Raw genomic sequence first — 21,989 nt, 5'->3', positions numbered from 1 at the left:
CCACAGCGATGGGAGATGGGGCGCCCCCAGGCAAAGGGTGTCCCAGGCAGAGGCTGGGGGTCAGCTCTTGCAGCCCCCCCCTCACTCCCTCCCCAGCCTCTTTTGTTCCCTGCTCTGGTGATGCTTTGGCTGCTCTTCATGTGAAATTAATTCCCAGGCACTCTTGGAAGGCAGTCGGGGAGAAATTTCTCCCGCATCATCCTTTCGGGGCTAATTGCTGGTGATGTGACGTCAGCCCGATGGATTTCTCTCTTGAATGGCTGCGGGAGAGGCGAGGGGCCTGGCGCCCGCGGATGCGCACCCGAGCTCTCAGCCCTTCTGCTCACTGAGCACGCCTAAACTCACACCCGGTGCTACCGGAGCGAGCTCTGCTGCCTTATCCAGGCTGGATTTATTTCCCGCCGCCCCCCCTTCCTAGCTGGCCTAATCTGACAGCGCCTGGTAATTAATCTGGCTCCCCCAGCCGCTGCAATAGGATTAGAGGGAGGGGAAGTGCGTCACGAGGTACGAAGAGGGGTTATGCTTTTGGTGAAAGTGGGGGGGAAATGGGAAATAGGTTGGTGTGTTCCCGGGGTGGTGTGTGTCGGGAGCGAGCGCGCATGTGAGGAGGTGCGGGGCGGGAGGGACCTGCTGCGCCGCTGGCAGCGCCGGAGCCGAGCCCGGCTCGTCCTCCCTTTCTCTCAGCATCCTCCTGTGATCCTGGAGGTGATACAGGCACAGCAGCATCCATGGCCTGCCGTTAGACTCAGCACCTCTTTTTTTTTTTTTTTTTTTTTTTTTCCCTTGTTATTCCAGCAGCTAAGCAAACTGCGGATCAGAGGTGCTTGATTGAAGGGCTTACATTAAGCATCTGGTAACTGGGATTGTATTCTCCTGTATTTTTCCAGGCTCCTTGGAAATTGAGGAATGCAATTCTGCCACCATGATGGAAGGTAGGTGATGATCTGAGCATGTCTTTTGGGCTCGCTAGAGTTTTAAAAGCAACGGTGGAGGTAGAGGGATGCATTAAACCCGTGTGTGTGACTCCTTTTCCTTTTTTAAAAATAATAATAATAAAAAATAAAATCTTCTCCTCCCCCTAATCCCAATCAAACCAAAATAACCTGCCCACTGCCGGTGAGCTGGCGGATGGTGATATAATATCAAGCCCATCAGATTATTTGCAGTTCCATCCCCAGCCCTGCGTAGGCAGGTCAGGGTATGCAAGCGCCCGGTTAACTGGCAGAGCTGCCAGTTCCTCCGGCTGGCGAGGCGGCAGCCTGGGCAGGGAGAGGGAACCCAGGCCAGCATGGCTTGGTCGCCGTTAAGGTCCTTTAGGCATTATTTTTCCTTTGCTTGGAAGCCCGCTTTCTCAGCCTGACCTGATATACAGAGGATGAATTTAAGTGTTTATCTGTAAGCACAGACCAGCAGCTGTGAAGCCTGTCGATGAAGGATGGGATTCTGTGATTTTGCAGTGTAGCTGTATGGATGAGCATCTTTTCAGTGGGAAAGCAGGATATTTGAACTTAAGGTAATTTTAGCCATGTAGTGTCACTGGTTAGAAGATGCAGACTCTGAGGGTGAGGAGGTGGAGAGGTTGGATTGAGGCTTACTGAAATAAAAAAGGAAACAAGAAGGAAATATGGGCTCCAGGCATAAGATACTTCAGGGAGCGTTGTGAGACTGTGCATCTGATCGTGTATGGGAAAAGCCCCTGGGCATTTCTTAAAGAAATTTTAACCTGTGTCGTTTGTCTCGGTGATATGTAAAGCTCCTTTTATTTTTTTTTTTCTTTAATGCCTTCTGGAGTAAGATGCAGGGAAAGGAAAACTATTTTTTTTTTTAGCAGAATAGGTATTTCAGGGCCAAGAAGATCAAAATACCCTGGGTTTTTTTCTTTTTTATGGCCTATTGGCCGAGGAGAAGGGCTCACCTCAGCGAGGGGTGTGCGGAGCTGCATCGCAGCGCTGGGCTTGCGGCGCTGCCGGCATGCTAACCAGGCAGCTGCCTGGCCTTCCCTGAGATGACAGGCAGAAATTGGGCTGCCTCTTGGTGTGTCCATGTAAATCAGAGTCTGTAATGCTGTCCAAGTCAAACCAGAAAGGTGTCGGGCTCCATGTAACTGACACTTCTTGTACTGACTTAAAATATTTGCCTAACCTTGGAAATTCAGGTGCTGTAATGGCCATGTGTGAACACATAGGAATTGCTGCTTGCTTTTTTTTGATTCCTCAGTGCTAAGGGATTGAGTGGTGTTGTCCTTTGATATGAGGAAATGCCCTCAATGTATTCTCTAATATTGACAATAAAGTCACAGACAAAAGAGGTTTTAATTTTAGGCTATGACATCAAACTCGTCACACCACGATGGCATGCATGACACATTGGGAACCAGGCATACAGCCTGTGCAAGAACAGGTAATTTTAGAGATGATGTTAACAATGTGATTTCTTTCAAAACTACCTGCATTTGTGGAGGAATTAACATAGATAAATCAAAGCTGGCCTGCTGTAATTCTTGATTTGGGTTATTTAACTAGTTCTGTGGCTAGTTGTGGAGGCAGCAGTGGGGTTTTTTTGTTTGGTGGTTTTTGTTTTTTTTTTTTTTTCTTGAGGGCTTTTGCCTTGCTTGTGAAATGCCTGTGGTGTGCTGCTGCGTGGAAGCTTCAGTTGCCGTGGCCCAGGCAGGTGGGTGCAGGCAAGGGGCTGGCAGGGGTGTCCCACCAGGGCTGGGGCAGCTGGCTCATCAGGCTCTGGCAGAGGCGGAATTGCCTTTCACAAAATAGGCTTGCTTTTAAAAAAAAAACCCAAACCAGCCCCCCAAAAAACTAGCCATAAAAATTTCCCCATTTTTTGTGACGTGTTAGCTGTTGTTCCCCAACCAGCCAATGTGTACAGGAACCTAGAACAAAAGCGAGAAAATAGAGTTAGAAGAAATAATTACTGCTTCTGATTAATGTTAAACAGTTGGAAACTGGCTCTGTTTGTGGAAGAGTGAAACTTTAGTGACCAGTATCCTACTGAAACACTGACACATTGCAAGATACTTTAATATAAGAATGCTTTCAAATGTGCTTAGCTTAATATTATCTGCAACTTTTAAACCCACACAAAATACCTATAGTTCCCTGCAGTAAACATGGTAAAGTGTTTTCATTATTATTTTAATTGCTTGCAGTGTGTCTCGCCAAAATGTTGGACACTGCTGGTGGAGCTCGGGGAGGAGCTGAGCTGTGCCCACCTGGCACATGCTGGTGCCCATGGGCAACCCTGGGGTGCAGAGCACAGGGCTGCCCAGCATCACCCACAGCTGGTGGGATGAACCTGGCTTAGTTGATGGTTTTGGATCTTCCTCTTTGGAAACAAGAGAATCTGGCTCCTTGGGAATGGTGCAGGATGTGCAATTTGTACTAGTTTGTTCTGAACACAATATGGAATATTTTCTCATTCCCCTGGTAGATGGGGAGAAAGCATGCATATTTTTTCACTGTTTGCTTAAAAATCACAACGATGTCTTACAAAAAAAAAAAAAACCCAAACCAAAACCGAAGCATGGACACTGCCTCAAGAAACTAGTCCTCTCTGGGAGGAGATCTGAACACATGCTACATGGCATCTCGACCACTAGAAGTAGATGGTCCTCCACCTCCATAGCACAGTGGGGTGCAGCTTGCACAAGCATTGCTGTTGTTCAGCAGGCTCAGGGCCTTGGGGATGGCTTTGCTGTGCTTGGCCTTGCTCATGCAGGTGGAAAGTAGGTGTTGGGGATGGAGACTAAAGTCCCCCAGCTTTGAACTGACAAAAAGAACCTACAGCAAGATGTGGCACATGTCAGCACTAGATCTGGGACTAAAATTGCTGCTGGAAAGGTCCCACCAGGTGCTGGAAAGGTCTCTGCACGTGTGGCTATAGGTGTGAGAGGTCTTTGGATATTCCCTTTGACTGTTAACTCGCCAGTACTCAGAAATGAACTGGGCATGTCATTAAGGTAAACATCTGTGCACAAAAACAAGCTTATCTTCTTTAATCCATCTGTTGCATCTCCGATGTGCTGAAGGTATTTCACCTAAAATGATCGATGGGATGTAGTGCCTGAAGCAAAACCCAAACAAGGGGTTTTTTTGGTAGAAAGGATAGACAATATGGCAAAGTCAACAACTGCATGTGAGGCAGGGCTGCAAAATGCCTTCTTGGAGTGAGCGCCTGTTTAAAGAGTGCCCTTGGGCATCTCAAACTGGTGCCCAAACACAGCAATTGGGGTTTGTCTGCCAAGGCAGAAACTTTCTGCATGATTCATGGGCCTCATACAAATTTTAAAGACACTTCAGAAAAAAATTACACTTTAAATCAGGTGTCTATTCTTCTTGAATCTCCATCACCAGGTCTTAAGCAATTCAAGGTGGAAAAACATGGTTGTGTGTGGAAATATTGTTCCCTTCATGCTGGTGTTGAGGCTGTGAAGCTGTAGCGGATACACAATGTGATTTACCCAGCACTTGTGCTGGGGATCCTGTCCCACTGCTGGGATCTGAGAGGGGCAATGTGGAGGGAAAAGTGGAAAGGAGGGAAAGGCAGAGCTCTTCCCCAAAACAGTGACCTTAAACACTTTTCTAGTTAGACTATCACTAAAAAAATCCATCTGTCTTTGTAAAGTTGATGGGGGGCATGACACTGGCTGCCTCCCTGCCTGGGCTGCGAGCGGAGCTTATATGTGGTAGAGTTCCTGTTTTTTGTGCTGGCCCAATATAGAATTTTTTTAACTTTAAGACAGCATATTTGAGTTTCTATAGGTTCAATAAGAAAAAAAAAGCCAACACCTGACTGATGTGCAGTTTGTTTGTTAGTGGACTGGGTTGTTCACATGCAATGCAGTAGTACAAAGTGTAGCCCTGTTTGCCTTGCCAGCTATTGAATTGCCTTGGCTATTTGTTTTTAATAGAAGTTCAGTTGCAGGCTGGTGTTTCTGGGGGCTTTTGAAGGTTTTTTGCTTTATCTGTGTGAATGAAAGAGGAGTAAGGCTTGCAGTGGTTACAGCTACTGGTTTTTCTGCACTTACAGACTCGTAGAATGATTTATTTTAATTTTCAGTTTAGTTTTAGATGATTTTTAATTTCATAGATGGTCACCAGGCAGCTGCTGGTCCCAGCATGGTCACCCAGGTTGCATGTGTGTTCCTGGGAGCCAGAGACATGGGATTTTGGGGCTGTCCTTTGGGAGCAGGCATGGAGCTCCTACCCTGTCCTACAAACCCCCATCTCCTCTGCTACACACAAGTGGGCTTCACTGCAGAGGTGGGAAGGGGAAATTCCCTCCTACATCCCTATTTACACTGGATTAGTCTGACAATGGTAATACTGTTTGAAAGCAGTGAGGTGCCAGGACTGGAAAAATCATACCTAGCAGCCCATGTTATCTGGGAGCTGTTTCTTACCCATCCCAGGTTCAGAAAACCACCCCGACTTTGGCATATATTTCTTTGCATTTAAATTATGAGGTTTTTTGTGTGTGTTTTGGTTTGGGTTTTTTTTGAGAGTTATTGAGGAAATCTCTTAAAATTCTCCACCTACATGTTCCAGGGAATTTAAAACACGAATTTGAGATTAATGTCATCATGCATAGGATGTGTGGAAATAATCTTGCAGGGAGGTTTGGGATCGGTTGAGCTGAGGAGGATGGGAGCCGCAGTGACACTGCGGGCAGGTTTCACAGCCTGCCCTCATCACCTGGCTGCAGCTGCCGGTTCAGTGCTTGGACGATTTCATACAACCCCACAAATATATTTGTTTTCTAAATCTGGATTTATAAAAATCATTCAAGATGCACCTTGTTATCAGCCAATTAATAGTTAATGGGTGTCAGGCTTTTAAATGCATGTGTGTGTCAGTGGACATTCAGCTGTTTTGTGCTTCCCTTTAAAATACCACCCAGCATCACACCTATCACCAGGTGAGTGCAGGTGAGACGGGCTCCATCCCCTGTCCTACTCCTGTTACAGACAGCATCAGCTTCAAGAACAAGCTTGTGTCTAAAATGTCAGCCTGGATGAGTGTTTTTGATGGCTTAACCAGAAGCTTTTGTATCAGCTGAAAATGAAAATAAACCTTAGTATTATGAGACACTACAAAAAAAATCTGTATCAAAATCTTCCCTAAAGATTGATCTGATCCCCTTCCCTGGGACGAGCTTTGGGGCGATCAATGGATGGATGCAGACCCGGCTCTGTGTGCTTCTTGAGGGGCTATTTTTTTGATTCATTATTGCTGGGAGCAGCAAGATTAATTTTAATCTTCCCAAGTATTTTGCTGTCAGCAAACAAACTAATAAATGCAATGTTGCTGGAAACAGTCCTGTAGCCACCTTGTTGCTGTTGGGGTTTGCTTGGAGATGGTGGTGTTGGTAAATATGCCTGATAATGAATTCATGTGGGGAACTTTTAGGTCCCTCTTAAGGTGCCCTTCCAAATGACAAAGGAGGACTTAATTTTTTAACATGGTTTATTGGAGTTTTGCAGTTTGGACTTGTTTTGGTGTTAGTGCAGAAGATGCAAAAGAAGCTTGTATAAGTTATTAATAAGGCCATTTATGCTTCATGTTTACCTGGCTCCTTTCACCTGGGGACCTTGAGCTCCTTCACGCTGCACAGTTCCTCTGTGGGGAGACAGATGGTGGAAGAAGCTCTGTCAGTTTTGCCAAATGCTACCTGGAAATGAAGCCTTTCTTTGGGTCAGATCTCCTGCTCTTATTTTTAGTTACACTATTGCCACAGTTAATCACTGCTTTGAAATAAAGGTATTTGTTTGACAGCAGACCATGGGAGGAACAGGATGGTTAGAGGAACTGGAAAGAAGTGTTCGTCGCGCTTTATTTTGGGTGTAAATATTCATCATATGCAGATGTGAATATTGCAAATTTTTTTCGAATGACCAAATTGAGAGCAAGCGACACTTTTTCCCTGGCGGCTTGCCTGGCATTATACCTTGTCCCCAAGGAAGCAGCTCCGGTGTCATGCAGGTGACAACCCCACCCCACCAGCACAGGTGTCCTTTTCTCCACCTGGGAAGTGGGGACTGGGAGTTCACGGAGGGTCACACAGATGTCAGCTGCAGTGGGGTGGCCTTGATCAATAAGTCATGGGGTGGATGGAAGGCTGTTCCTTAGTGTTACACCTACATGAGGATTTTGGTGGGTTCTGGATAAACAGTACAACTGCAAAATTGGTGTGTGTTTTGTAGCAAATTGTCAAGTAGTTGCTGGGAGTCTGCAGTGCATTGCATGGAGGTGATGGGTTTTAAGGAGATGCCTTTTAAAACAGGGCTGTGAGGTGGGACCTGCTGTTGGCCGTGGCTCCAGCCAAGGAGCAGATGTAATGCCAAAGGCCTGTAAAGAAAGGAAAGGTTTGCTGTGTGATTTTTTTTTTTTTAAATTTTTTTTTTTCAGAGGGGAGGAAATACCAGCATGGGGGGAGGTAGTGAGTGTGGGTGTCCCTGGATGTGCTGTCTGTAGGGAGTTGCCCCACCAATGAGCCCAATGTCCTCCTGCAGCTGCTTGGTGCTTGGGGAGGCATGTGGGAGCACCATTGTCTCCTGTTCCCAATAAACCAAAAACTCCAAACCCCTTAAAAATAGAAATCCGAGTGTCATTTGGGAGGGAGAGCCTGTCCTGGACAACTTCTTAAATAGCACAGCAACCTTTAGAAATGCATCTGGTGTTTTTGTCTGTGTGCCAGCTATGAATGAAAGCCACAACTGTATCCAGATTTAATTTACTGACAATATTGGTGAGACGTTTGTGTCCTGTGTCCCTTGGTTGCTGCACACCTGGGGTCTCTGAAAGTTGATATTAAAAACCTGATCTCTGGGGAAAGCAGGCAGTGAGCAATTCCAGCAGCTGCTTTACTGAGTTTGGTAAATATGCTATGAACAAAATTTTGCATCTTTCTGATGTTAAATAGTCCTTAAACACTCAGATCCCTCGCAGAAGAGAAATTAATTGATGTCCTGTGTGTTGCGACACATCCTGCTGATGCTGCCCTTTAAGGACAGCCTCTAGCTGCTGGCCTTGTCCCCAAGCTTTGCTTTGGGGCTGGGGCTTGCTCCGAGCTGGGCAGCCCCACGGCATGGGAGGTGGGCTGGGCACAGGTCTGCTGAGCATCTGTGCAATGAGATGGAAATGTTTCGGCTTCTTGCTGCACCCAGCTGCAGTGATGCCGGGTTTTGCACTAGGTCTTGCCATGGGGAGAGCCCAGACCTATATTTATGTGGAATATAAACTTATATTTATATTATATTTATATTATAATATAATATTAATAATACTATAATAGCATAATATATTTATATAATATATATTTATATGGAATATAAATATATTTCCACAGCTCAGGGTACATGCTGGGGCTGAAGTTAAAGCCTGGGATCTCACCCTGTGCTGCAGGCACAGGTCTTCTGAACTGAATTATGCCTGCAAAGCAAAGGGCCCAGTCTAATGCCCGGACACAGGTTTAATCTCGCATATATTAAAATAAGCTGGTGCGTGCCCCCTCGCTGTAATGAGTGCATGCCAAGTCAGGGGTTTCAGCTTACGGGCTGTGCCATTTCTCAGCCCTTTGAATTCCTGACTGCAGCTGCTGTGATGAGCATTTGGTGGTTTGCATAAGGGGAAAAGCTCCAGGCTAAAGGAAGGGGAAAGGTATGAAGGTCCTGGGAGCCCAAACCCCTCTGAGTACATGGGGATGGATGCTCACTGCTCTGGGGCAGGACCAGAGCCTGGCATGAAACATGTGTCAGTAGCCACAAACCCAGAGGTGGCCACTTGGCCCCAGGGCTTTCTCTCAGTTTTTCTTCATGTCTTGTAGCCAGAATAGGATATGTATCTTTAGAAAGGTGTTGAAGGTTAATTCAAGAACTCCTTAGGCAGGCTTCCTCGCAACCTGTTCAGAGACTTAATTACCCTCGTGGCTGAAAATGTGACTGTTTCTGAATCAGCCATGTGATCTTGTATTACCTCTGCCCACTAGAGTTTAGATACCTTCATCACGTTTCCATTCCTGGGGCAGGTACTTGGACCCCAACGAAGCCACTTCCATTGTGGTTTTAGTGCTGTGCTGAATAGACAAAGCTCCTGCAGGTTCCAATCTCCTCCTCATTTAGCCTTTCAGCTGCCCTGATTGCTCTCCCACCGGCTGTGTGCCAGCTCTTGGGTTGCTCCAGAAGTGTTGGGGGCTGGGTGCAGCAGCTGAGCAGGACCAACCCAGGTGTGATGGCACCTCTCTGGCATGTTCCAGCCTGATGCTGTGAGGGGCTTGTTTTCAGTACAAAGCTTTTGATCTTCTTGATGATAACAAAGAGTGCCATCACTGGACACCAGCCCCAGCGAAAGGTGGTGTGTACCACATCTCAAAACTGCGTTATCTACACAGCCCAACAGCTTGGGACCTTGAGCCAGGAGCAACTGTCCCTAGTCTAGGAGAAAATGATCCCGGAGCAGTGACTTGTGAGGTTTTGTTTTATTCAGACTTATTTATGGTCTTATTTTAGGCTCTCAAACACTGTTAGTCCTTCAATGTCTTCCAACCAAAACTTCTGCTAAGGAGCAAACTTCTCAGCATTCATTTATTTAAAAGAAAGAACCAAAACCCAAGCCCACAACTGTTGCTGATCACTTTTGTTTTCAAGTATCTCCTTTCCAGAAAGCCACAGGCAAGAAGCCAATAGTGTTGCTCCAGCAGAGCGTGACAGAAGGGGCAGTGAGACCACCATCCCTTTCTTCCCCATTTTTAAATTTTCTAACAGGGAAAAACTGTTGTAAGCACATGGAAGATTGTAATATGTGTCTGTGGGACTTTGCTAACCAGATAATTTTTTTTTATAACTTGGAAGTGTAACAGGATAGAGTAAATTCACATAGGTAGATGGTAAGGACCTTTAATGTCCGGCTAGCTTGTTATCAAAGATGGCTTTGTTAGCCTGCCACGGCAAAGCTAAATGGAGTGGTTTAGTGACAATTTGCAGTGGATACTACTGGTTTACTGGGATGAAATATTAAGTACAGCGAGATCATGTGGCCACTGGGCAGAGCTGGATGTGTGTACAGTACTCTACATCCTCAGAAGGGACAGTGAATGTTTGTTTTAACAATTACTTCTTTGTATTTTGAGGTAGCAAAGGAAGTAAGTTCCTGCAGGTGACTCCCCCAGCCTTTTTGAAGGGGTTTTCCAGCAAACTTTCAGAAAATTAGATTTCCTGACTGGTTAAAATGTAGACTTTTGCTTGTGTGGGGAGAGTACTAAGTCTAGTCCTTACCCAGGGGAGCAGCTGGTTTCTGGACCCCCACCAATCGAATGTGACTAAAAATTATCATCATCAAAAATCTTCAATTCTAGGTAAACTTTCTCATTTGAAACCAAGGCTTGTTCACAGGTCAAATGTACATCTTGCTGGGGAACTCTATTCTTGCTGGGAAGCACAGCTGTCCCTTGGCCTCATCTCCAAGGGTCTGGTGGTGGTCCCTTCCCTGAACAGGGGGTGGTCATTTCCATCGGTGGGACTTGAGACAAAAACTACTGTACCTAGTGCTGCTAAAGCCTGGGGGCTGTTCCTGCTCCCTGAGTAGCTGCCATGGCATCTTCCTCCTTCATCGGGGATTTGTCCAAGTGTGAACGCATGGTGTTTGTAGTTGATTTGAAGCAAAATACTCTTACCTGGCTTCAGGACAGATTCCTCTTTGGAAATAAATTCTGGGTTATGTCTTATGGTTTTGATACAAGAGGAGCTGAGATGTAAGAAATGCTTAAATGGTTAAATTGGTAGGAGTATCTTTGTGTGTTTCCTGGGAGCTATGGTCCTGGAGGATGTCCCTGTGCTGTGAAGGATGGGACATCCTGGCTGGTGGAGCAAAGTGCTTGAGCAGAACAGCCCCAGCAGACCCGGACGGGAGGCTGGAGGACAGCAGTGAACCACAGTGCTTGCTGGGTACAGGGAGACGGAGAGTGTGTTGTCATAAAGTGTAAAATAGTGTAATTTAGCCCTGCTAGGAAAAGGAAACGTTGAGGATAAAAATGAACAACTGGTCAACTTGAAATAGGGAGGGGTTTTAAGATTATTTCCTCAAGGGTATAAGAAGAGCTATTTATTGACTGAGAAGACAGGCATTTGGTAAAAAGACCAAGCATGCATTTTTTTATGTCACTTTGCACAGAGGATGGGAGGCTAATGCCAGAAATAAATACCTTCAACAAAGGGAAAAACAGGGAGACCACAGCAGAGCAAATGTGAAGTTATTTGTAATACTGGCAGCCTTGTGAAGCCCACAACTTTGCCTGGACTGGAGACTGGTGTGAGCCCTTCCCGAGGACAAAATTATGTGGGTTTAAATAGGTTAAAAAGTGAATCTTTGCTAAAACTTGCTCTACCAAGGTAGTGAGTTGCAGTATTTTAAATTAGGAGAGAAGGCAGGTAACAGTGTAGGCTATGTTGTGGTGTGTTACTAATTGCCTGTGATGACCTTTGATGATGATGGGTTTGTGGCTGGAGCCTGGTGCCGGCAGTGGGGAGCAGCAGAAGACCTTGTCTCCTGAAGGACTCATGTTGCAACCCCTGGCTATGGTCTGCAGGGCCAGGCTGCTGCAGAAGGAGCCCCCTTGGGCTGTCAACATAAATGGTGCCATTGTTGCCCGACTGCAGCTTGCTGATGGTCCATCATCCCTTCTTCTCCCGAATAATGTCTGCAATTAGGCTTGTAAATGAAAGCAGTTAAAATATTAATGACTATCAAGGCAGTATGCGAAGGGCTGAGTTCCTCACTGCTTTATTAAGCCTGTTGAAAGGCTGGTAATGAGCTTTAATGCCAAGGTTGGTTTAGGAAAAGTATTTTAAATGTTATGAAGATGTATCCTGATTTAATTACATGTAAGGTGGGCAAAACCAAAAATAACATGGACTGAAACAGAACAGTTACTGAGACCTTACTTTTCTACTACCAAGGCTGTGGCAGTTGAGAATCCCTGGTTTTAGCAATGGACCAAACATGCCCATTTTCATGTAAAATATGTCATCGGTGCAGCAGCTGGGCCCAAGGTAGGTGCAGGCTGCTGCTGTGTCATAGCAGGGGAAACTTCTGGGTTGACCTGCAAAGAGCATTCGGGATGCTGCTGTTTGGATTACTTAGATGGGGCTTGATGTGGTTACACCCTTGCTTCTTTAAACTTTAATTCACCATTTGGCTTTTTCCTTTGGATATGACTCAGAGGATTTCAGTAGTTTTGTCTTGCCTTTGGTTTTGTTTTTCTGAGCAAAGGGAGGATTATTATTTCTTTAGTAAAGCAAGCCAACACCAAATACAAAGTCCTTTGGCTATGAAACAGCAGCAGGCTTCCACATCTTCGAACCCAGCGAAGTAATTCAGTAAGAGAGCACATAAGTTTGTGTGCAGTGGGGAAAGGGGATTGCTCAAATCCAGCTCCAAGCTTCATGCAAAAATATCCACACAACCAAACCAAAAAAAGAGAACTTAAGAGTGATTATTTCTTATTCCCTTCTATGTCTTCCCATTCTTCCTTCCTCGTCTCCTCCCCACAGGTACTTTGGTCTTGAATCTATTGTCATGCCAGAGACAACATTTAGCTTGTAGAGACTAAGTTGAACTAATTTAAATAACTTTTTCTTTAGTCATCACAAAAGAGCGTTTAATGCACAGATAGTGTCATTGATGTCTTTTCCATTTTAAAAGGTGTGTTGCTTTTGTAAGGCCCATCTTCCTGAGTGAGTAGCTCTTCATCCAGGGACCCATCCTGATATTCAGGGCTCCAGAAGCAGCAGCTGCTCTCACTGCTTGGGGACAGATTATGAAGGACTGGGTTTGGGAGAACAGGGTTCTTTTTTTTTTTTTTTTTTTTTTGTAGAGATGTTAAGCCTTAAGTATAGAAGATAAGATGTTGGTAGTTTTTAAGAATAAAGTTCAGAAAGCTTCAGTGTTAAATACCAATTCATGTTTCTCAGATGCCAATTCTCAGGTATACCAGGATAAAAAAAGTATAATAGTAAATAAAAGGTGAATGATGCCCCCCAATTCAAAGAGCCATTTGTGTTTGAAATGAGATCCCTGGCACAGGATGGTTAGTTAAGCCTTGTGGCTACTCTGAGTCTTTGAAAAAGAACATTAGAAGCCATTTGGCTTGAGGACTAATTGCAACATGTGACGTTGTTATACCTTGGTGGGGCTGGTGGCTTTCGCCATGTTTGTCCTCTGTGGGCAAGACAGGTTTTGTGGCCATTGATGTGGCTTTAGGCATTCTCAGTGCCACCCAGGTGACTCTAGGCTGTCACGCATGAGGCTTATTGAGGAAAACCTGCTGAAGGAGATAGCAGAGATGTCAAATACATGCATCCACAAACTTTTTAGTCTAATTTCCCCTCCAGATGAAGGATGTCATGCTGGTTCTTCAGTAAATTGCACGGGTGCGGTATTTGGTGCTGCCATTGCTTTTTTTCCAGCTCATGCTCATGATGGCTCAGTGTGGTGGTGGCAGCTCATACTGGTGATACTGTGCCCCTTCAGAGAGCCTAAACTAAACTGCTGGTGAGGGTAATGCATGGCCTTTCCCTCTGGGAGACTGGGGTCAGCCCATCTCTGCTTTAGCCACGTAATAACCGTGCAGAATGAAATCAGCCATTAGTCATTAAAACGGCAGTGAGGAGTGCAGTAGCCATCAGTGGGAAGGCAGAGGTCATGCTTGCTCCCCTTCTCCAGAGCTATGAAACCAGCAGTGAAGCTCAAGCTTTGTCCTGACCTTTGTCAAAATCAAAGCACAGTTTTAAGCCGAGATGAAAACAGACACTTGCTGCCTGCCCCACTGTGCTGGGCAGCCTGGAGAAGTGGGTCTTCTATTCTTTTCTTTTGGATGTGACAAAAGAAGGCTTTGGGAATGTGGGCAAGGGTTTCTGTAATTAATAATGTTACATACTGGGGTGTATTAATGTCCTCCTATGCGTAAGGTAGGAATTCCACAGAGTGAATGGATGGGGGGAGAGGGCTAGGATGCCCATAGTTGCAGGGATTTAAATCCTTCCACTCTGGTGCTGCCAATAGCTAGGTACTACATCACACCCATCATCACTCTGGCACTTACAGTGGCCTGGGATCTCATCCCCTGTTTTCCAACCTCTGTAACCCTGTAGCCAATGGGATTTTGGTGGCTGAAGGCTGTGGCACTGCTGGGCAGTTAGTACAGGTCAAAGGAGACATGTTCCCAGCATGGCCTGTATGACCTATGCAGTGAGGTGGGGTGCCTTAGGGCTTTAGGAAATCCTTGTCCCTGGAAACCTGCAAGCGGATGGGTCTGGAGGGGCAAGAAGCTGCTGGGTGTCTTTCCAGGTGCCCCCAGAGGTGCTGGGTACAGAATAGGGACAGCTGAAGGAGTGGCATGTGTCTTCAGGTGACACATATGGTTGTTCATGCTGGTATCACCCAGCACTGTCATTGCAGGGCCATGCAGATCACTGGGACACCCCGCTGGAAAACAGTTTGGATCCAGCACTTCTTGACTGGGAGAAGCAGCATTAGATCTCCACTCAGGTGGTGATTTTGGATCCTCCCTGCTCTGAGCCAGCCCTTGATGCCCCACAGGATATGCTCTGCTTCCTTCTTACATGCCCATCTTTCTGCTGCCTCTTCTCTACTTTTATTCCCACTTACCATCACCTTTTCTCTTCGAGCAGTAGATCCGTCTTGTCCTGTGAGGTTCCCCTGAACCCACAGTGTATCCATGTAGAATTCCTTCTGTGGAAAAGGTTTTATTTTTTTTCTAAGGATGACTCTTGCCAGGACCAGTTTTACAGTGCTTCAGAGCCTAAAACCAACTGAAATGAGATTTGAAGACCAGAGGGTGCAGTGCCCTTCTATGCACAACCCTCGACCCTGTCCCTGCCCAATCAGACAGGATATTTTTAACAGCTCTCTGAGCTGGGGGTGACCACATCAAGGGAGGCATGATCTCCTCTGAGTTGCAGCCACCTGAAAGCAGAGCTATCCCCCACCAAACCGTGGACCTCTCTGGTGTGTCACTGTCGGGGGACAGGCACCCAGTGCCTGGCCCTGGTGTGGGCAATGGGGTTCAGTGGTAGACCCACTCCCACCAGCTCTCGACAACTGTCTCCAAGGGAGGCTTTAATTTTTGATCTGCCTTTCCTAAATAACCCTTTTCCCCCGAATCATTACCATTTTAAGCAGATGGCAGGCCTATTATATAACTGAGCAGAAGGCTTCATTACAAAATTTAGCCAAATCGGGTGCTTCTTCAGATAAGACTAAACAACAACTCATTTCTGAGGTTTTCAGCCCTCCCTGTTCTACTTTGAGTTTGGAAGATGAAGTTATTCTAGGGGGTGAAATCAATGGAAACCTTCCTCAGTTATTAATAACTCACTTGAGTCTTGAAGAAATTGTAGGAAAGCTGAAAGGCAAGATGTAGTAAAAACAAAGCTGTCAGCCCAAGGTTGCAGGATGAGCCCGTGGGGTTTAGCATCACTCCCAGCTGCTTGTGCCGCCCTTAGCAGCGGGGGGTGTATGGATCCCATGGGCTGGGGCTCTATGGGATCCCATACATGATTCCTTCATCCCTGACCATATAATGCTTGCTCTGGGCAGAGTAGGGAAGTGTGATTTTTCAGGAGTAGTCACTTTGTTTCCCATTTCATGGGGGTAAATGTCCAACCTAAAAGCTCCACAAGCAATACCAAGGAGACCTGCTGGAGCATCTCCTGGTCCTATCCTGGCTTGCTTGGTCCTAGTGTTGGCCTGAAAAACCACCTGGCCATAGGGTATTGAAAGCCTGAAGCATCCTACATGTATTTTGACAATATAATTTAAATCCATTGATTTTTGATGTGCTGCAGAAAGCCAGCATTTGTGTGCTTGTTGCGTGCTTCCATTGATGCCCAGAAGAGGAAATGGTGAAAATGGAAAATAATTTCAATTCAAGGGCATGTTCAGAGCATTAGGCAGTCTGAAGAAAACCTAGTCTCCCTGAAAAGTATCAATTAAATCAACTGTGCTAGGGCACACAGCTCCTGGGATGGGTGCTCCTGTGTTCCTGGGGTGTCCATTGCTGATTTCAGGGGAGCTACAGGAGATTTGGCTATTTCAGCACATTATTTGCAGTAGAAGCTTGAGGTTTTTTCATTAAATCCTAGGCAGTACTTTTTAAGAAAGCAGGTTTTATCACATGTATAGCTGTGTGCTTATGGTACAGTGCACGTTGTATGAGCTGTGTCCCAGTTGTGGTAACCCTGGTTTGTGCTACTGAGCCTTGTCTGCACCTTTGGAAGCTGTTAGACTCCACATGGGGGAGAGTAAGGCTTGCAGCAGTGGGGCTGTGGAGGCAAGCATGTGTCTAGCGGGAGTCCTAATGGCAGTGTGTTCTTCTTTCCTGCAAATTCACGCCATAGCTGTCTCCTTGCCATACAGCTTGACTCAGTGCAGGTGCCCATGGCTTCTTGGCTGAGCTGCCTGCAGGGCTGGCTGGGCACTTGGTGAGGAGGCAGAGGGGCAGAGTGGGTGCTGCCAGACCTGCCTGTCCTTCCCTCCATCCCTGCTGCCGGGCTCTGGGCTGTGGTTGAGGATGGTTCCTATTTGCTGGGTGACGGCTTGACTCTGCTTTCCCAGAGGTTTTGGGAAGGAGATGCTGCTGAGCAGGGACCTGCTGCGGTTCCTGAACACTTGATATGGCTGTTTGCTGCAGGCCAGCTCATTGCATTGGTGCAAGCCATTGCATTTTCTGTTCCAGACCATTGCTGCATCCTTGCAGCTGTGGCTGCTGTGTCTGGCCCACAGTGTTTCACATTTGGGTAACTTCCAGACCAAGGCAAAGCTCCTAGAACCTCCAAAAGGAAAAGGCCAGAAATAGCTGCTCTATACTCAAGGGCCGTGATTTATATTGGCTGCTTTGGCCACCAGGATCTCTAAATTACACCCTGACCTAAATTAATTGCTATCGTGCTGCTGGCAGTGATTGCGTGACACGCGTGTCCAGCAGCATCCAGTGCAAAAGCCACTTCCAGCCACAGCTGGGTGTCAGTGGTAAGGCTGGATGGCCACTGCCAGCAGAAAATCATCTGCATGAAAACCAGCCAGCCAAGTGAAATGTGCTAGCTTAAAATACTCTAAATCCCTTCCTTGGTATACTTAGTGCAAGCAGTTATTAAAAATCCCTTTCCTGGCTAGCTCTTAGGCTGGAACAGAGGGAGAAACTTGCAGAAACCCACTCTCCTTCATCTATTTTTAAAAGTGGTGTGGTGGTGGCCACTACCCCGATGGGCTCCATGCCTCCCAGGGCTTCCTGGCTGGCTCCAGCACATTGGTACCAGCCATGGATTTTAAGCACTGTGCAGATCAAGAATTGGTGCAGAAGATAACCAACCTCATGTTTTAAACTGGGTGGGGGGGTTCTTTTGGGTTTTGTTTGGGTTGGGGTTTTTTTTTTTTACACCAAAGAGGGGTTTCCCCACTGTGCATTAGTACCCACATGCAGCACAGCAAAGGTGTGTATAATTAAGACAGTAAGCCTAGAAATATTAACTGTGAAATATGTAGTCACACGTGCTGAGATCAAGTTAGTAAGTCTGAAGTGAACAAATGAAAGGCATAAGCAAATGTATTCACTACCTGCAAAGTCCTGCTGGCAGTTTCTTGTGTTTGCGTCTCTCTTTTTTTAACCTTATTTATGAATTAGAGCTGACAAGGGAATAAGGAACACTTTGGAGGATTTGTGAAGCATAATATTAATATTGCATTCTTATTTATATTCCTTTTATCCACAGGATTGAAAAAACGTACAAGGAAGGCCTTTGGTATACGCAAGAAAGAAAAGGATACTGATTCCACGTAAGTCAGTGAGATATAAACCACATTAGTATATAATGATGCTGGGGAGAAGTTGATGCCAGTGTGCCAGGACAGGAAGGAAGCCAGTGCATCGCAGGCATCTGTCGTCCTTGGATCAAGTCTTGTAATAGCAAATACATTTAAGCTGTTTCCCCTTGTACATCCAGTGGCCAACAAATAAGATATTTTCTTGGTGGTACTGCAGAGATAATAAAGCTGGTTTTCCATGTGTTTGCTATTTATGGTGAAAGTTAGCGGTGATCAGAAGAAAATTACTCCTCTGAGAGTTTCAGCAGATTAATCTCTGCTCAAACTACTGATATACCCACCTGCTTAGGTATTTTTAAATGCAGATTCAATTTAAACAGGTGCCTGTGGAGGCAGTGAGGCTGTTGGTGGAGCAAAGGGATGTAGCGCTGTGTGGTTGGGGCAGGCTTGAAATGGTGAGGGTGCACAGGGCTTGTGGAGCGCACGCTCCTTCAGCTTTGCTGTGACAGATGCTTTTGCTTCCTGGGAAAACATCTGGTGGGGTTTTCTCCCCTCATCTGGCAAGGGATGCTGCGCATAGGTGCAGAATCACTGGTGGAGTGTTGACCCCAGCCCAGGGAGTGCTCTTGGCCACCACTGATGCAGCTTTTGGGGTGTATGTCCCAAAGCAGTTGGGCAAGCGAGCCTGTCTAGCCTGTGTACTGGGGATGGAGCAGGGGAAAGGCAGTGGGGAGCATCATCCAGGTGCTTAATGTCTCATGCAGAAGAAACCCTATGGATTTCTTCTTTTTTTTTTTTTTTTTTTAGTTTGTTTTCCTGAGCTATTTTATACCTCAGCGGCAGTTGGTGAGGTTTTCTGTGCAAAGGGACAGCCGCTGCAGCTCTACAGATCTGTCCATGCTCCTGAGGCCACAGCAAGCCCGGCTGCGCTGGCACCTGTGGGGCTTTTCCCACAGCAAAAGGAGGCTGCAAAATATGGGGGGGGACATGGAACGTATCCCAAGAGGGCTGTGCAGCACTGAGCTGTTTTCCTGCTGGCAGTGGGGGGATTGTCACCAGGAATGGTGGCTGTCCATCCACCAGGCAGGCAGCAGGACAGCCAGGAACTCCTGCTCCAGTCATGTACAGCTTCATTTATAATTTATCAGAAGAGTGGGTGGGGAAACGTGTTGCTTTGCATCCTCATATTCTGCTCATGGAAAATCAATGGAGCCACATCTAGGTCCTGCTTCTAGCCACCACCATGATATTCTTGTTTGTTTGCAGCAGCCTGCTCTTTCTAAAGGCGGAGGTAGCTGGTGGCACACGGAGATAATGAATGCTGGGGCGTGCATGGTGGTAACTAGCTCACAGAAAGGCCACTGTGGGGGAGATGCTGCAATTAGCAAGCAGCACTGATTACCACGTCACGGGGTTGCTTTGCGGTCATCTCCCTGAATGGCTTTGAGTGCTCTCCAAATCCCCTATTGGCAGCCAGCGTGGGGCTGGGAAGAGTGGCCAGGGGTGGTGAGTTCAGACAGACCCTCTGGACACCCCCTGTCATGGCTGGGCTACCACAACCCAGGACCTGGTGGTGAGTGCTGTGGTGTGGGGTCTCTGGAGCTGCTGCCTGGCTTCTGGGGAGGCAGGGGATGCGCTGGAGCTGCAGCACAGTGGTGAAGGACCTCCCACCCCCTTCCTTCCACTGACTGAGGGTCTCCGGAGTGGTTTCTGGCTGGGCTTTGGGGACTTGAGCAGGAGGTGACATTCCCTGCTTGTAGGAGAAATATAGAAGCAAAGGGGATCTTTGCTACTTCAAAAATTTTCAAACACATTTGTGCAAAGAGATTAAATGTGAGATGGGATGCAGACATGTATGAATTGAAGTTCACTGGAAGGTGTTATCCTCTGTTAAACTAGAGCTGGGTGGGCACCAGCTCCCTGCAGAGTTTTGATGATGCCCTGAGTCAGACACTAATTTGTGGCAAATCTCTGGCACCACATAAAACTCAGGAGCGTGTGGGAGGTGGAAGAGCCCGTCTGGCTTTCATAAACATATTTGTCTTTTCATTAAATAACATCCTTAGACTGTGTTTAAATATGGCTGCTGAGCGTGCCACACCGTTTGCTGTGACTGGGGTCAAAATCCCATAAGCAGCTCGGGATTAGGATCCCTGAGGAATCTCATCAATTTTCAAATCCATTCAAGAGAGAAGTGACTGTGTTTCTGTTGGAATAAAAATCTGTAAATTACTCTGTTTAATTTTTATTATTCTGCAAGAGACTGCACACCCAGGGTAGGGCTGTGTCTGTGATGTGGGTGCAAGGAGGAACCAGCCCAACTCCTCATCTGTGAGAGTGTGATCATTGGCAGAAGCACTTTATTAATAAATATTAAATTTATCATCTGATAACATGAGAGCAGTGGTACTGAAACCATTGTGTTTGTTTCACAAGGAACACGTGACAGGCAATTCAGATTTGCTGACTATTGCTGATGTGGATTCATTAAGAAAACCATTTCCACAAGTTAATCAAGTGACGGTGCAGTTTGGGAGCTAACACGTCTGTGTTTCTTTCTGTTCTTTGCAGAGGATCACCAGACAGGGATGGCATTGTAAGTACTGCATGGACCCAAGTCCTGCTTTTCTCTCCTGCTGCTGCCTGTTAAATGTCAATTCCTCCATCAGCCACCATCAGCATTTTGTGAACTGTCTCTTTCTTTCTGTTTAATATAGAAAATAAATTTCAGTAAGAAGCTATCTGTTTAAAATGACATATTCCGGTTACAGTTACTGTATATATACAGTTACAAAATTAACATGAAGAAAATAATACAGAAACACCTGACAAGCACCGTGGGCAGAGGGACCAGGTGTCCTGCTAAAACCCCTGGCTCTGCATGCTTGTTTCTGCTCCCACTAATTGGCTTGGGTCAGATTTGCTGTACAATGAGCTAAGGGAAAATTGCCAGAACAGCTGTTTCCAATATTAAACTGAAAATAAGGAGATACTTGTTTTTGAATTATTGCTGCTTTTGTTTATGGTGTTAGATAGAAATGCCCCTGCTAGATCTGGGTAGTAGTCAGATGATGCCTCTTTTAGCCGTTTGGTTTCCAGTTTCCAAATAGGTATGCTGCGTTCAGACTGGGACTGTGCTGGCTGTTATTTCTTGAGCAAATTCAGATGTTAAAAGCTCGCCTTAAAATAAAAACGAGAGATCCTCAGGAGGCTCAGCAGGGAGAGCAGTGCTGGCGTGTCTTTTACAAAGCCATGCAACAATTTGGGTGCCAAATTGCTCCTTTAGAGAGATCACTTTCCCCCCCCACATCTGACCCAAGCTTCCTTGGCTTTGGCTTTGGGCTTGCCCTGTGTTTGTAAGCCACTTGTTAAGAAATAGCAATTTAAAAAAAAGTCTGCAGCTCAGGTAGCACTTTAACCAAGGCTCTATTCAGCAGTAATAAATAAATAAAATGCAAGGAGCAGCCCAGAGCTGTTTCCTCCACTGACAGAAGTGCTGTGGGCAGCCTTTTCTTGCCAGGCAGGGTGCAGGGACCTTGGGCGAGCTCAGATGCCCTCTCAATTGGGCTTTTATTAATGATTTTCTAGGTGGCTCGCTGTTTAAGCTTGGTGCAGGGCAGGACAGGGTCTCCAGTGCTTCAGCAAGCTGAAGAATACAGAAATGCAGTTTCTGGGGGGTGTAATGAAGCTACTGAACATATTGGAGGCAGGGAAATTGGAGGACAGAGATGTTTAGTGTAACTTTTTCTCCTACAATCTGTTCTCACTATAACATTTGCAGCCACTGGAGTGGCCAAGAGGCAAATCCTGTGACTGCTGAATAGAGCCCTGTTACCTGCACCCAGTAAAAAACCATGCTTACTCCTAATGGAGCCACAGCTGAGCCCTCCTTTTATTATAAAACTGTGCAGTGTGTTTGCTAATTCCTTGTAACTTATTTTTGTGTGTTTAAAAAACAAAACAGAAACCAACCACCCACTACTTTAACCCTTTTTCTGCCAAACACCAATCCCTTCCAGCTGCCCAGCCCTCATCCCAATGAGCCACCTTGCAATAGCAAACCCGAGAGTGTGCGTGAAGGAGGAAAAAAAAATTCGGTAAGGAAAACAGAGCTTGGCTTACAGCTACAAAAGGGTTGTTAAA

At 46.2% G+C, this 21,989-nt stretch overlaps 1 protein-coding gene across 1 annotated transcript in view; it reads left to right on the top strand.

Moving 5' to 3' along the window:
* Window positions 1–328: 328 nt before the first annotated feature.
* The window catches only part of SGIP1 (SH3GL interacting endocytic adaptor 1), a 60,519-nt gene continuing 38,858 nt past the window's right edge, over window positions 329–21,989 (top strand). Inside the window, exons 1-4 of the mRNA XM_075097337.1 lie at window positions 329–932; window positions 17,795–17,858; window positions 20,418–20,442; window positions 21,866–21,943. Of these exons, the coding sequence (XP_074953438.1) occupies window positions 923–932; window positions 17,795–17,858; window positions 20,418–20,442; window positions 21,866–21,943 (177 nt within the window). The 5' untranslated portion in view covers window positions 329–922. The remainder of the gene's footprint in view (window positions 933–17,794; window positions 17,859–20,417; window positions 20,443–21,865; window positions 21,944–21,989) is intronic.

This window comes from Phalacrocorax aristotelis, chromosome 6 (assembly GCF_949628215.1).
Source record: "Phalacrocorax aristotelis chromosome 6, bGulAri2.1, whole genome shotgun sequence".
NCBI lineage: Eukaryota > Metazoa > Chordata > Aves > Suliformes > Phalacrocoracidae > Phalacrocorax > Phalacrocorax aristotelis.
This window is presented reverse-complemented; position numbering and strand designations above follow the sequence as displayed.